The sequence below is a fragment of the Desarmillaria tabescens genome (assembly GCF_030435595.1).
Source record: "Desarmillaria tabescens strain CCBAS 213 chromosome Unknown EV420scaffold_1, whole genome shotgun sequence".
NCBI classification, from domain to species: domain Eukaryota; kingdom Fungi; phylum Basidiomycota; class Agaricomycetes; order Agaricales; family Physalacriaceae; genus Desarmillaria; species Desarmillaria tabescens.
Window position 1 is genome coordinate 4,179,886 of NW_026848300.1, and position 15,557 is coordinate 4,195,442.

The 15,557-nt window shown below is 49.1% G+C and overlaps 4 protein-coding genes across 4 annotated transcripts; all 4 read right to left on the reverse strand.

Moving 5' to 3' along the window:
• On the reverse strand, positions 1-1,923 carry EV420DRAFT_1258342 (putative zinc finger/binuclear cluster transcriptional regulator; the record flags this gene model as incomplete). Its single annotated transcript, XM_060466884.1, has 4 exons — positions 1-1,238; positions 1,421-1,590; positions 1,645-1,699; positions 1,845-1,923. The coding sequence occupies 4 exons, from the start codon at positions 1,921-1,923 to the stop codon at positions 1-3; spliced, it is 1,542 nt and encodes a 513-aa protein (XP_060340226.1).
• Positions 1,924-5,220: 3,297 nt separating this feature from the next.
• EV420DRAFT_1473492 (putative glycoside hydrolase) lies at positions 5,221-9,117 on the reverse strand (the record flags this gene model as incomplete). The annotated part of the gene is made up of 10 exons (XM_060469141.1): positions 5,221-6,834; positions 6,887-6,979; positions 7,121-7,860; positions 7,908-7,990; positions 8,047-8,103; positions 8,153-8,247; positions 8,304-8,360; positions 8,410-8,665; positions 8,719-8,830; positions 8,886-9,117. 10 exons carry the CDS (start codon positions 9,115-9,117, stop codon positions 5,221-5,223), a joined length of 3,339 nt encoding a protein of 1,112 aa, XP_060340227.1.
• A 363-nt stretch (positions 9,118-9,480) lies between these two features.
• On the reverse strand, positions 9,481-12,294 carry EV420DRAFT_1500671 (putative efflux transporter). The gene is made up of 12 exons (XM_060471027.1): positions 11,727-12,294; positions 11,556-11,663; positions 11,385-11,499; positions 11,269-11,336; positions 11,082-11,212; positions 10,989-11,022; positions 10,758-10,935; positions 10,475-10,704; positions 10,286-10,421; positions 10,028-10,236; positions 9,806-9,980; positions 9,481-9,752 (listed from the first exon to the last, which is right to left on the reverse strand). Exons 1-12 carry the CDS (start codon positions 11,862-11,864, stop codon positions 9,631-9,633), a joined length of 1,644 nt encoding a protein of 547 aa, XP_060340228.1. The 5' UTR covers positions 11,865-12,294; the 3' UTR covers positions 9,481-9,630.
• Positions 12,295-13,111: 817 nt separating this feature from the next.
• EV420DRAFT_1616574 (putative halogenase) lies at positions 13,112-15,160 on the reverse strand (the record flags this gene model as incomplete). The annotated part of the gene is made up of 10 exons (XM_060475132.1): positions 13,112-13,455; positions 13,508-13,620; positions 13,675-13,828; positions 13,888-14,184; positions 14,241-14,583; positions 14,639-14,685; positions 14,737-14,779; positions 14,827-14,966; positions 15,023-15,095; positions 15,146-15,160. The coding sequence occupies 10 exons, from the start codon at positions 15,158-15,160 to the stop codon at positions 13,112-13,114; spliced, it is 1,569 nt and encodes a 522-aa protein (XP_060340229.1).
• Positions 15,161-15,557: the final 397 nt, after the last annotated feature.

The following is a 15,557-nucleotide window of genomic DNA, read 5'->3' on the forward strand; positions in this document are numbered from 1 at the left end:
TCATTCGCTACCCTCCACCTTGACCATACCCATCAGGTCGTCTGGGTCGTCACCTCCTCCGTCGCCTCTCACCCGCTTCGACCCCCCGAATGGTTCCAGAACCTGGCTGGGGAGGCGCTTGAAGTTGGGTCTTTCTCCCTCGCCCATAGCACCGGCGAGAGAGAAACCATAGGAGGGACCGTTGTTTATAGGCGGCTGGCGCGGCTGAGGATTCGACGAAGTCGACGGAGGATTTAAGTGCGTCATTCGTCGGCCCTTGATGCCTTGGATGCCTCCCATGCTGAGATTTCCTAGCGTTTTCCGAGCCATCACGGCATCCTCGAAGCCGCCCTTGCCTTCACCACCACCGACTATATTTTCCGTGGGCGTCTTCACGCTCGGCAAGCTCGAAACGCGCTTCCGGCCGTTCGGTGGACTCATCACTGGATGCGGCGGAGATGCCGAATGGGCGTGGTTAGCTGGGGGATATAAGGGCGTGCTGCGCATGTACTCCTTCCAAAACTCACGAAGTGCCCTGGTCTCCGCTTCACGGGGAGTTGGAATTTGCATCATACTGGACACCGGTACATGGTTGACAGTAGCCGTCGGTTGAGTCGATGACGATGGGAAAATACCATCGAAGAACGGGGCGGAACCATTGTAGAGGGCGTTCGGCTCCTCAAGGCTCATCATCCCGAAAGCTTCTAGGCGTGCATCTGCCGCTGCCGCCGCTGTTGAAGGATCAACGTTCTCGTAAAGCGGTAAGTGAACGCTGCTACTTGCGGCGCTGCTGCCTCCACTCTCTGAAAAAGAATCTCTTCTCGTCCAGCCTCCGCCTTCGTCGTAGATTTGGTTGGAGTGATGGTTGGAGTGGGAGCCATGGTGATGATGATGCTCCAGCGAATGAGCTCTCGTGAGACCTGAACCTCCGGCATTAAGGACATCGTGCGAAGGCTCGTAGTTCACCCATGTCGGAGTCGGGTGATACATTTCTGGACTAGGCTGCTGCGTCTGGGTATGCATAAGCTCGCGGTACTTGGACTGGTAGTCGTCGAGGTTGGATGGGTACATTTGCGGTGGTGGGAAAGAAAACTGCTGCTGAGTTGGGAAAGATACAGATACGGGTGGAGGAAGATAAGAACGCTGCGCCGTGGGCGGTAAATGAGTCGAGGGAAGAGGATTATGACCTGGGCCGACAGGCGCTGTCTGTCGGTGAAATTTGACGAATGTACAACGACATTTTCGTTGTACGCATTTGGCTACGGCGTTATTAATCAGCACAAGTTTGCATTGAAGTAACGCCTAGGCTAGCTGACGGCTAATGGCGTAGGCTTGACAATTTCATTACGAGTAGCTCATAGCGAGCCGGCTCCAATGAAATTCAAAGACCGCCAAGGGCGTCGAAGCTAGCCACGACAGAATTAATGAAAGGAAAACTCACAACATGGGTTACAGCCATCACAGGGCAGACTACTTTGCACGCATTGGTCGCATGCTTGTTTGCTGGTCGTTGCACGCGTAGCCGAGGCTTTCCGTCGCCCGTTGCCCTTTTCGCTGGTCGTCGTGGACGCGGAAGCGTGACATTTGTTGATGTGTCGTGAGAGGAGGTCGCTAGGAAACCCCTCAGTCAGTAATCACGGAAAACTAAAGGAAATAAACACGTACCTCCGGGCAAACTGGTCGCCACAGTGTGTACACTTGTACGGTCGGTCGCCAGTATCTAAACAGACGTAAATTAGAATTCCATATGGTCCGTACCGGAGACGTGGAGAGTCGGTGGAGAGACAATCGAGCAGGGTGGAGAAAGTGAAAGGTAGAATAATGGATACCACAAAATCAAACAAAGTGGAGCTGAAAGTACTTACGCGAACGCATATGGCGCGCGACGTGCTGCGGCCTGGTGAAGGTCGCTTGACAAACGGGGCATTTGTGGTCTCCGCCCATTGTTGCAGAGTTTCTGGACTTTGTTGGCTGGAATTTCGAGCTCGGTTCAAGTGTGAATGCAACTTAAGTACGTGGAATCGAGTATGAGGTAGGCGATGTGGAGTGACGGGTGATGGGGGATGATGGATAAGAAAGGAAAAATCAAATTGGCCAATTTTTTGCCCGGTCGTGAGGGGCTACGTCATGCTTACCACGAGATTACATGACGTCAGTGGATCGCCTCAATGTCCTTTTCTCCTTTTCTGCTCAAAGTCCGCACACTTTCGGAATTTAGCTGAGAAAAGGAATATGCCAGAAACTCTTTCTGGAACTAATAGACACCTCAAAACCGACGGACGGACTGTTCAAAAGCAAGTTTAAACGAGTCCTTGATGTCACTAACAAAAGAAGCTCGGTACTGACGTCATATTGACATGAGGTAATAAAATTTTAATTTATGGGGAAGGGTAACATTGAATGATGACGCGCGGCGTTCGTCCTGTGTGAATGTTGAAGCTGAAGGAGAGAATGGCAGGCACGCAGCGGCAGGAATACAGCGTCAAGAGACTACCCGGCCTAAATAGTATCATAGGAGCGAGAGGGATCAAAACACGGAAGTATAGTAGGCTACTTGCCGGCCCGGTGAAAATAAGCTCGTGCTATGAATCAGATCCTCCTATCGGGTCCTCGTAATCTCATCAAAACATGCGGATAGTGCGAGTAAAGAAAGATGAAAGAGGACATCGTATTGGAGAAAGAATAGAAGACTTTTAGACCCGTGTTCAGTTTACGGGAGCAAATGACATCAACGAAACGCAAAACCGGTGCGGTACCGAGATATACGAGGCCTCTGGCTGAGGAGTGCGTTCGGTTTGCTTGATATCAATCAGTTTATCACGAGAAAATCTGACAGGGTCAAAAGGAAATCACCTTGTCCCTTGAGCTTGTGTACACGAGTCGGTTTGAAGACCAAAGGCCGTCGCACGATTGTCAACAAGACCGCTGTGCAGACTACAATGTTCCCAGGATGGCGACTAGCTGGCCGCTAAAAATCCAAAGACTCGGGAGATGCCAAAGAAGGAACTAATAGTAAGAGACCGGCGAAATGAACGGGCCAGGGCTGCGATGCAGGGAGGCGACAAACGACAGCCTAACCGCAAAAGTACATAACAACCGCCATCGGAACCGATAATCCAAAGACGCGAGCTTGAGCTTGAACGTTCTGTCCCCTAAAGCACACGAAAGAAACAAAATGAACACCCACGTCGAGGATAAATACACATACTCACAGGAGCTTTCTTGGCAAGTATAAAGTGTGCACACTACTAATTATGGACACGGCAAAACGGTTACTGTCGGTAAAGCACCGGAATAATTTCCCGCCGCGCAATTGTTTCCGTTTAGAGAAAGCAAACTGCAAAGATCGAGCATCCGAGGAAGAGAGCTCAGAGCATGCCTGCCAGGAAAATATCCCCGACGTCCAGGCAATTTTTCGTTCAACTCTGTAATAGCTTGTACAGGTGGGAAAGTGGCGGAAGCCCATCGGAAGGTGTGTGAGAGCCAAGTGGAGCATTGGGTGGGTCTGGTGGAAGCAGTACAGTTGAGGATCAGTGTATTTCCAGCCCGCAGAGAATTTTCTAGCCAAGGAGGTTCAAGAATCAAGAAACTCTGCTGGCGTAAGAAATTGCTCAGCTTTGCTGGAGCGAACAACAAGTCTCGCTCTGTCGGTCCTCGGGGTCGTGATGGTAAAGAAGCACGGCAGTTATACCCCAAGAGCACTGGAGCATTGAGCATGGCGAGGTTCGCCCGTTTAGTTGCCGGTAAGTCACCGATACTATTCTGGTCTCTCTTACCGCCGGTTTCCCACGATCACTTATCAGCCCGCACCTATATTGAGAAGCTGCTAAGTGTCCGGATGACCTAGCTTCGAGTTGTTTATCCACAGACGTCATACCAGTGCGATCGACTCCACTAGATATAACACAAAAGAAGCGACTTTGCCAGGGTTGACCTCGAGTTAATATGCCGCCGGCTGTGGAATATCGTGGAAGTCCACAGCAGCTTTATGTCGAGATGCTGACAAAGCATTGTACCCGGGGTCACGCGCTGTCATGCCGATCAGCCGAGCCATGCCTCGGTTTTTGGAAGTTCCCGAATCCCAAGACCTTTGCTTTTTTTGGTTCTTATCTCTCCCTTTTTAGAGCATGCGACACCCAGTAAAATAGACAAAAACCCAAAACTCTTCGTTTACTTCCATCCCGCCACCGTCATCTTAATGCTATACCTTATTTTTGGACATCCTCCTTGCACAACCGTGCTACATTCATCGTTCTGAGTAACTCTCGGGCAACTTCTGGTTCCATGAGAATAACAACGAAGTCTCAGTATTCAATTAATACACCTTGCCGAGTTGTGAGCCAACACTAAAGTTGGAATTTTTTCCAGTTAACTTTAGGGCTGCGTACCGTACCGTATACGGTATACGGCCATAAAGTCATTGTCCTAGACGGTCACGGAATTATCCGTATACCGTGCCGTATGGTCAGTTTCAATGCCTTGTCGGCGTCGGTACGGGTACGTTACGGCCGTCTACGGTCGTTGACGACCGTGTGCCTAAATATGAAATTGATTGGCTCATAAAGAAGTAAGTCAGACGCCTTTGAGACTGCCAAAAATCTGTAAAATGCACCTAGTCTTATAATGAGCTATGCCACATTGAGTAAGGCTAGAGGTATCCAAGACTTAAAGGAAAGTCATGCATATTGTCTTGAATGCATACAAAATTTTGATAAAACGGCTAAAAAGTGAAGTTGGTAATGCCACGGAATTGAATGATGGATATTTTGTGTTGATTTTGTGTCATAGATTCGCCCTAAAAAGACTCTTGGTTAAGTCAAAAGTCAGATAACAAAATAAGCCGTATTACGACGTTGTACGGCCATCTGTAAGAGCTCTTGACGGTGACGGAACAACCATATACCGTGCCTTACAAAATGGTCAATATGGTGCTTTCGGCTTCGTCCCGTCTTCCGTATAATGGTTACCGAAAACCGTACAATACGACGACGGTGCGCAGCCCTAGTTAACTTGCTGGATTTTGCCCTACTGTTAGTCTTAACCCCGAAAGGTGCTCTAATGTGCATGACCGTAGCAGAAAAAAACATTCTCCATGCCAACCTGGTATACTCAGTGAGTACCCAACAAGAGTTAGTTATCCGTACAGTAGACCCCCGCAGCATCATGATACCGCACCCCACTACAAAACAGGTAAAGAATTTCGTAAAACGACACGGTGTTGGTCATTTCACGCCCTTCTATTCAATCAAACCATGGCCTCCCCGACCGCTTTTGATTCGCGAACATCAACCTCTTATTAACTTTCACACCTTCAAGACCTCTAATCTCCGGACCGAAATTTCGATACGTCGAAATCTTACAAAATTTCAGCGGGACACACCCCTCCCTTGGTTCCTTAAGCCGCGTCAATAGGAACTGCTCTAATGTCTTTTCCTCAAAACCAAAGTTGTCGTCGAGCTTGAACAGCTCCAGGCTCGGACACAACCCACCACTGGTGAGCGCTTCGAGGAGGCTATCCGTGACTGCGGGAGATCGAGGACGATGGGCCTCAGTCCATGGATAGTCGAAATCCTTTATCTTGAGCTCCATTAGCGAGGGAAGGAGGTCCAGACAAGAAATCAGGACGTCCGTCGAGTTGATGGACAGGTATGAGCGGAGCTTGAGTTTCCTCAAGGTGTGAGAACAATTCGTGACGAACCCACGCAGTGCGATGAGGGCAGCGTCATTAGCAGTAACTTCGTGGTGGAGCCCATCGACATCTAGGGCTTCGAGGGCGGGGGCCACGACGTAAGTGAAGATGTCGGGAAGGTTAAGGAAACTCGGCGCTGCCCCGGGTGGACCGCGGAACCCGCATGCCTCAACTCTTAGCGATTTGAGATGAGCAAGGTGGGCGGGCACGAAGATAGCAGGTTCCTGAGCGGTCGGGTGAAATCTCTCAGTGGTGGTGATGTAGCAATGAACGAGATTGGTGCATGTGCCGAGGATCATGAGCATCTCGGGGGTGTTCATATCCCAGTGTTCGCAGCGTTGAAGAGTAAGATTCGTGATATTGGGGAGGACTTGGGGGAAGGACCCCCTTCGAAGGTCCGGTGAGAACAAGTGGAAGGAAATTTTGCGAAGGTTTGGGGTGGTTGCAGCGGAAAGAAAAGGAAATTCGATGTATTCGAACTGAAACGGTGTGTGGTAGTTTGATGTGCCCAACTCTATCGACTCGAGGAGGTCATACTGTTGATCAGCAGGGAGATCGAAGAATACGCCCAGCGAAAATGAAGGAATATAAACCGTAAGATGTTTCCATCGAGCTCTCGATTTCTCGAATACCCATTCAAGCTGAGAGTACAACATCTCGGACTCGTCCTCTCGTCGTTCTTCAGAGTGGAGGGAGAGATTTAAGGGGAGACTACCCAGATGCTCCAGCCAGTATTCAAATCCCGCGCGCATCTGTTCGTACAGCTCAGGTTGCGAGTCGGGATAAGGGATTGACCGGGGAATCACGAGATGTAAGGATGACCACAATTTGGGAGTTTGTAATGATATAGTCCGCCAGGCTCTGCAGACTCTACCGAGCAGTAGAGGTGCCTCTGCAGCATCCATGACGGGGTGTTTCCGCAAACAATGAGAAAAGATATCCTGAAGAAGCTCGGTTGGAAGACTACAGATAGTAGTGGAGTAAGTGTCAGCTTGGTCTGCAGGAAGTTCAATGACTTCATTGACTTCGAAACGTCGAAGTTCGTCACGTTCAGTAGTCAGCGTGGCAAGCTTCTGGGCCAACAAAGTGATTTCAGCTTCGATACACGTCAGACGAGCTTTTACCGAGCCAGGGTCCGATGACGATGATGACGCAAGGGCCATTCCCTTAGAAGAGTGGTGTTAGTAGATTCTTCACGAACTTTATTCTTGTACTCACCACGGGTTGACAGTGTACCACGGACTCGGAACGTGTGGCTATAGGGCGAGTGGCTGAGCAGTAGAGTATTCCGCCTTTCAAGCGCCGCTCCGCCTAGCCGGTCTGTCAGAGATGGGAATCAATCGTAATGACCCGATTGGGCTATCTATTACCTGGCCACTACTACTTTTGCATTACAAGCACAGGTATCAGCATGATTAACAGCACGGTTAGTATACCCGACCCAAACCTCACTGACCCGTTGATACTCTGCAACCCCTTGACTGTGGAATTCCCGTAATAAAAGCTATCACCATCACTAGGTTCTCCTAGTATGACCAGAGCGGCCCCGGGGCCTGGGATGTTCACAGTGCACCCATCGGTACAATCAAGATGAAACGTATCCTGTTCCCCGTCCAACTGACCTAAACCTCCCACTGTCTGGCCAGCCCATGAGATGTTACTCGTTTCAACGACGGACGGCGCGAGGAGCAAGCGGTAGCGCAACGAGGCCGTCATATTAGCTGGGATATCATACGTCTGCTCATCACCTTGTTCACTCAAGTTGAGCAACACGATCTTCCCCCGTGTGGATTCGGCATCGTAAACTCCGTATGCGGCCGACGTCGCACTTGGATTGTGTAGAGAGTCATTGAGGTTCAAGTCGACAATGATATTTCCGCTGGCGCTAAAAGTTTCTGCTAGAAAGAGTGCTGCGTAGTATGGCGCTCCAGTAATCCACCCGGACGAAGTTGAGGTAGGTGGATCAAAAAGGTTGTACTGAATTCCGGCTTCTCGAGTGTGGATATAAGCTCCGGAGAACCCACGCTCGGCGCTTTTGAGACCAGCGTCAATTAGCCAAAGGGCTGCAGCAAAGGTGGAAGAGATGTTAGTGCCACCGCATGAAACTGTATTGTATTCCGTAAGGAGAACGGGAATACCGTCTTCCTTGGCGAGTGTGATGCCGTCCGAGTTCCAGTCTAAGTATGGGCCAACTGAAACGCGAATAAGCGCCTACTCGACAAAGAGGCAAGTAGCACACCTTCCATGTGTGAGAGATAGTACGTGATGTTAGTATTGCCCTCATTCGGACCTTGGCAAGCATGATTCGGGTAATGTTGTACGCTGCAGCGTTTCATCAGACACGGAGCGGTAGCTGGTCATAAAGTGGGTTAACGCACGTGTAGTACTTGTAAGGATATTGGTCGAGACCTCCTTGTATAACGTCGGATAACGACCTGCAAGCGGATTGAGCATTTCCGGAGCATACGAAAGTTAAAGGCATACCATTGCGCACAGCATATCGTAGGACCGCCGAGCACGGTGTCATTAATAATGCCCTGCTGTTCCATATCCCCAATGACATGGCCTAATTCCGCGATCTAGAAGAGATATCATACATTCATTGAGATATCAATAAATGTAAAAAGAGACTAACATAGGTCGTTAGGTTGTAGTCTGTCCTCGTTCCGTGTCCCGCATATAAATCCGGTTCCTTGTTTCAAAAGTCAGTCAAACGGCGGGAGAAATTTTACATTCCTTACATTGCCTAGCAGCATCGCATCTAACTTGTTCCCCAGAAGCTCTCTTGCATCTTTAGCTAGTTCCAATACGTTTTGGTCGTTGGCCGGATCTCGCATACTCAGGCCAATTATAAATTGCATCGGCTCGACTTCGTCGTACATTGCATTCATGATGTCAAACAGTACGCGACTGAAATTGACTGGGATGTCATTGAAGTAAGCATCTGGATCTGTAAGTTCGAGCATCTTTGTCATGCTTGATCCGACGTAAGTTGACCTGTGAAGATATCTATCATCAGAAGGTCAGAAAGGGAAGATTGATACACGTACCCATCCATCCCGTTCCCACCAACACGGATGCGAAGAGGCGCGCTTGTGCGAACGTTGATGTTGTGCAGGTAGTTGACCATTGCGTCTGGTATCGTGTCCACAGTGGAGCCCCCTGCATTGCCGAAGTCAACCAAAAGCGCCTAAAAGGCGGAGAACCGCGTACTCACACAGCGTATCAAACGAACTCAATTCGAACGAAATGCCTAGAAAATTGTCGGCAACGGCATTCGTAGTGCCATTCGGCGCTTGCTCCGGAAACGTGACATTCAAAGGTTCGCATTGCGAGAAGCCGAAGGTCGCCATAAGAAAGACTAACGAGAGTGGGAGGACCTGCATTGCTAGGCCCTTGTCGAAGTTTGGAGTCAAGAAGTCGACCGAAACTCCTAATGACAACGGCATTGATGTGCCAAGAGAATTTACCGAGACGCATGTTTAGTCGCAGGTACCGCGAGGCGTATTGCTCGGCACTCAGTATTAATAGATTCAGATCTCAAAAGTTACGTTCACTGCCTGCATTTTTGCCGCCTGCATGCAACCGCCAAGTGCTTGAAGAACCTAGACTCAACCTCAACGTTGAACCAACGAGGCGACTGGGGCAATAGATATGCCATTCACAGGCGGCTTACTACCTAAAAGTGTAATGGCTCAGTGCTATTTCGTCGAATAGAAGCAATGAATACCATGAAGAGAGCTCGCTTTTGAACCTTGCAAGTGGAGGTGGTGGTTGGAAAGGAATGTGGGTCAAACCGGCCCGAGCCGACAGATCGGGTAAGCATTACCCGGTGTGGAAATCTCTATCGATATTAGTCTACAGGTGCTCTACGAGGTTTATACATCCAAGAAGATAGTCCTAGGCATGCAAGCATCGAGTCCCAAAATTCACATAATATATGCCATAGGTGTACTTGTTTTCTACGCTCGCGAATCGATCTTCTCCTCTGGATTGGTGACTGTCCGTTCCTGATCATCAGTTTCCTTGCCCTTCTGCCCTACAATACCTACACCACGGAAGAAAATGAGTGCTAGCAGGGTAGCTACGGAAGGCAGGCTCAGCGTTGTGAAGGAAGTGCCAGTCAAATTAACATACCCAACATCCCGAAAGCAAAATTGGTCCACTCCGCCGCTCTATAGCTATCCAGCTGCGCAGCTTTGGGCGCACCAGATGCGCTCGCATCCAGAATTACACCCATATCCGCCGAACGCTGGCGCAACACGCGGTCGAAAACAACAGTCGACACCGTCACACCAACAGATGTGCCGAGCTATCAGTCAATTAGCTACGTTTCTCGTTCAAAAACGAAGAGACTACCTGAGTCATTGTTTGGAATACTGCCCCAGCAAGACTTTGTTCATGCGGTAATGATACCTTGGCGATGAACAGAGTTCCGCCCGCGAATACGAAGTCGGCGCCAACAACTGCGAGTATGGCTGCAGGGAACCCGAACGCCCAGTATGTTACATCGGGGTCCATCACGGCGAAGAGGAGGGCTGCGACACCTGATAAGGCGGTTCCAGTCGCTGAGAAGTTAATGAGCATAGCGTAAGCGAGTCGGCTTGGCGAGCATACCTATGAAACAGACGAGCGGTAGATGTCCTACAAGAGCTGCTACAATCATATTGCAAATGATTCCAGATACCGTCATAGGAAGCAATCGAATCACAGTAAGAAGGGGCGTGTATCCTTTGTAATTTTGATAGTACAGCTACGGTTCATAACTGTGAGAGCAAGGAATGTGATTGAGTAGAATGCACGTACCTGAGACCAATAACACCATGCCAAAAAGCAGCACCACTGCAGAAACGCAACAACCATCATAACCGCCACGCGCCCCTTGGCTCTCGTCCACAGCGACAGGCGCATAAGAGGCGGGGGGTTCCATTTTGACTTGGGGATCAGGGGGTCGTCCAATTGCTTTTCCAAATTGTGCTGCCAATACAGGAATGCTGCAATGAATATCACGCCGACTATAAGAAGCGCAATGATATCTAGTACAAACCTCAGCCAAAACTCAGACCGAGGATAAATAGAGTAAACGCACATGGTGTCTTCCACTGTTGAGGGGCAACTTCTCCCTCGGAAAGGACGAATATGATGAGCACGAGGCCAGTAGTGACGAGGGACACGCCAATCCAGTCAATCCGTTGATCTGTTTCCGTCGAAGGTAGGTCGGCGTCAATGACCAAGAGTCCGATGATGAACGATGCTGCACACACGCCCTGTCAAAAGCAGGTGAGTGGTCGCATCACCAGAGTAGACTGAGGCCTCCTACAGCAGTAAGGTAAAAGGACGAACGCCACGACCGTCTAGATAGATTTGCGATATCATCAGTGTATAGGAAGAAAAGCAAGATCAGTGCACGTACTTGGTGAGCTGCGTTAGTACGCCGCCGATTGCTGTTCCGAAGGCACCTCCTAGTGGTGCTCCTGCGGCGAAAGTGGCGAACGCAATGGAGCGAGTTCGCGATGGCGGAAAGGCATGGGCAAGGATGCCAATCTGTATAACAGGATTAGCAAGTATTCTACTTAATAAGGGATTACGAGAAAGCATACGGAGGCGGGTATTGTAGCGGCAGCCCCGATTCCCTGCAGTCCTCTCAATATATCGAGCGTTATCTCGTCTATCAGATAATCAGATAGCCATCGCGATACTCAAAAATGATACATACCATTAGCAAATGAACATCCCAGTGTGAAAGCTGCTAGCCACAATGACCCAGCACAGAATATCCTTTTTCGGCCGTACAAATCCGCTAACCTACCAAACATTACCAGTAGACACCCCTATTCCCGAATGCCAGACGTTCAATGCGTAGTCTGGGGGAAAGGAAAATGCTTACAGAGCTTAACGGGTACGCAGAGACGATCCAGTTGAGTTTTGCTTCTGGTATACCGAGGTCATCACCTATTGTCGGAAGGGAGATCGATACAGAGGTACTATTCGATGACTATAATCAAACGTCAATACGCGAAGGTTATTAAAGATGAGAAAACAGAGTCCAATAACCTACGTTGACAATCATTGCCATTGTACATGTAGCCACAATTAACACAGACCGAAGGCTACTTCTCTGAGCTGGAGCAGCCATAGTCGAAGGTCCCTTGAAATGCTGTTCTACATCGTCCTTCTCCACCTTCTCAGTGGACATGATGGTGGGGGATGGGGAGACTCAAGCTAGTTCCGGCTAAACGCATTTTTCGAGTGCGACGCGTCGCAAAAATTTGTGAAAGAGTATTGGAAATGGTACGTGAAGACGGAGGCTCAATGCCGACAGACGCCGACGGAACGTCAGTATCGATCAGATAATGACTGAGATTGACTTCCTTGCCGCCGGCCGAACTTTCAACCAATTAAATCGTGACATCTTATCTACCTTCCCCGGACATCGGTGCACCACCATGGCTCTTGAGAGCGACGCTTGTCCTGCAAAGTGGACTGATGTCTTCTCGGCTAAGAAAATAGGTATGCCTTCTTCATCGCCTGATTAAGGACCTGTGACGCATCCTTGCTCCGAAATTCGCACGGACTGGAGTACTAAAACTTCCATTAGCTTCGCGGCACCTGGTCCCTCTTGTAAAAGATCCGGGGTCATGTTCATCCTCGAGAGTACGAGAAACTTCAAGTACTTGCGCAGCTTTATTTAGTAAAGCTGTTCCATCGAATGAACCTTACGCCTTGGATTCACAATCTCCGATGCTGAAATCTCTGTACCTTCGTACCAGGCATAGGGTCATGCTCCGAGTATCAGCGGCGCTAGCGTCCTTCAGCGTTCTAAGATCCAGACCATCTAGGTTCCGCTTGTTGGACGGATACGGTGTTATATTTAGATCGGCCGGATTGAACTCCCTTTAGTCCAGTCCATTGTCAAGGCCTGATAGATGGATTTCGGCTCGGTACCGGCAATGCCAGCAATCTAAAGGAATTAGTCCAAAATAAGGGAGGTTTTCCTCCCGGATTCTTTATAAGTGGCAGTTCGCAAGAATGTGAGTACGCTGACACGGTGAGGAGGGAAAGAATACGAAATGTGATTTAGATACCTATGGAGTAGAGAAGGAAGAAGCAGGAGTGCAATTTTCCCTCCTTCCAAGACCTGCCTTCGAACTAGTAATTAACGCTCACGCCACCTCCCCTTCAGGGCTATCACTCCATAATAGCTGTCTTCATTCCGTGTGCTTACTGGCGTACCCTGCACGATGATATCATCGCCAGTAAGATCCCCCCTGGAGCAACCGCCGATATATGGGCGCGTGTAGATGTGGAATTAGGCACAGCACTGTTATCAACGGATATAAGGGTTTGCACCAAGTCGACAAGAAAGCGACCCTGCATATATATATGAGATACATAGTTCTTCATTATAGTACACTATAGCTTGGAATAGAAACCGGGTTGACATTATGCACGCACGAGGCCCAACGCCCCTTGTTCCATCTTCACACAGAACCCGTTAATGATTTCAGTTCCGAAATTTCTCTTGCAGTCATACATCGATTGTAGCGGCTTCCGTGCATTGATTTTCCAGAGTGCATGCTTCGCATCCAAGTCAGTTCCGGTGAGCTTGTCAATCATATCTGTGTCAAGCAGTGGCCCATCTGGATCCGCCAGACTACCAAGCCGCTGAACAGCAGCCTGATACGTTTCAGGCTGAGTCGGTGCGAACACGTTTCTACAGAAATCGAGTGTGCTCTGAAGTTCTGCCTCTGTGAGACTTTCGTCGACATCCGCGCTTCCTTGAATAACTGTCGAGAACGTTAGTTCAAGATCCGGATGCTAGAGATGGCCGAGAATTACCGGGTCTAAGGAAATGAAACGCTCTATCGAAGTTATCTTCATCGACGTCGTACAGAACGGCCATCTCCTGAGATCGTATCTGCTTGTAGACGCCGAGTACGACAAAGAGGAAACTAAAACATTTCGCAATGTAGAAGTGAACAGCCGCGCTTTTGTGAAATTCTTACCGTGTATAAGCCGTTCCTATTTTCGAGCTGTGAAACTCACATGCCTCTGCTTCAGTACAGTTCCCTCGAATAGAGGCGGCGATGGTGCTGGCCGCAGACAATCCGCCAGTAAGTGCTAAGTGGATACCGGATGAGAAAAATGGGTCAATGAAAGCTAACGAGTCATGCGTCAGCTTGAAGCGCTTAATAAGAATGTGTGAAAAATTAGATTACCTCCCGCATCCCCGGCGATACGGAAGTTGGGACCGGCATGTTCTGATGCATGATAACTGTAGTCACCAGCGGACATAAGCTTTCCTTCAAATTTCGCATCTCCCAGCAGCTGAATTAATCCTGGCGCTCGCTGAAGATCTGCCATGTAACAATCGTGCTGTAGTTCCGAAGAAGATTTTCCGTTCGATTCTGATCGGTATTGTGCTTTCTTACGTTTGCTCTCTTCCTCGACGAGAACAACCCCAACGCTGGTAGTTCCGTTATGAAGGGGAATGAACCAAGCCCAACCCGTTTCATCTAGAATGAAAAAAAAATGAGAGTCACAAGGGGGGAGAGCGGGATCTACTACTTGCCCGTCAAAGCCTCAAACCATGGCGCGTTCTCCCTAGTTGTCCCTGGCGCGTAACATCCGGTACCGGTCCAATATCCCCATACCGCGACATTTCTCAGGGTCTTGTTGAATGATCTATTCTTCAGGTATCTTGTGGACATTAATCCATTCCTTCCAGAAGCGTCAACAAGCCAATTAAAGGACACTTCTCCCTGCGTCCTGTCATCTTTGGTCCAGGTCAGTGAAACAGGGCGAGTCGGCTCGTTAAAAGCAAAGTGGATCTCCTCAACCCGGACGCCCTCGTAAACGTGGACGCCCATTTCCGCTGCGTGACGGAGGAGGAGATCGTCAAATTCCGATCGTACCTGAAAAATTTGAGATAATTTAGGTAGATTGTCAGAAGCACAAAACAGAGCCTACCACGTTCCATGCCCCGTTATCTGGATTGGCAGATATGAAGTCCGTGTCTGGCGGAGAGATTAGTGACCCAACGCATCTCATAGAGATCCGATACATACATCCTTCGCGTTTGTGCTGATTGAGTTTGACTGCAGCACCAGGCTAACCATCTGTTAGATACTAGCGAGCGGGAAGAGGGGGAAAGGCACCTTTAGAGTGAAACCATGGTTTTTCAACTTCTCTTCACAGTCAATGAATCTAAGGAATGGACGGCAGGATGGGAGCATGCTCTCCCCTATGTGATAGCGGGGAAAGACGTCCTTCTCAAGGAGGACAACCTCGAACCCCTCTGTTGTTTTCGTGAATATCACATCCAGATGCATTCTACGAACGCGGACCACTGACCTCGCGCGAGAACGGTGGCGGCGTAAGACCCGGCGGGACCTCCACCAATGACAAGAATGTTCGTTGATAAAGGCTATAGACTGAATAAACAGCTGCACGAGAAGAAGAGGGTGAAAGACTCACCACTTGCGCTTCCATGATAAAATGCAATATCTGTTATTCTGACCCTATGTTCTCGAGTCTTTTTAAATGAAGAATTAGTTCCTAAACGGTGTTATTTTATGATATTGACATTATGACGTGTCCCGCCAAATGTTTCGAACTACAGAACCAGGAACATTAGAGCGGGTTCGACGGCGTCTATGCAGTATCATGACTTTTGATTTCTCGCAAAAGAACTGCTCCGGAGGATGGTATTTCTGACGAAGTCCCAAAGGGGCTTCTAAATGGATGCTATTGCTTTAGCAGATGATTTACTGGATAAAATGATGAATGGATGCAAACGGGCGGAGATCGCGCCCAGTAATCAAGGCTGCCATGGGAACTATCTGCCATATCTGGGAATTTTTTTTTTACAAAGGGGAGAGGGAAGTGC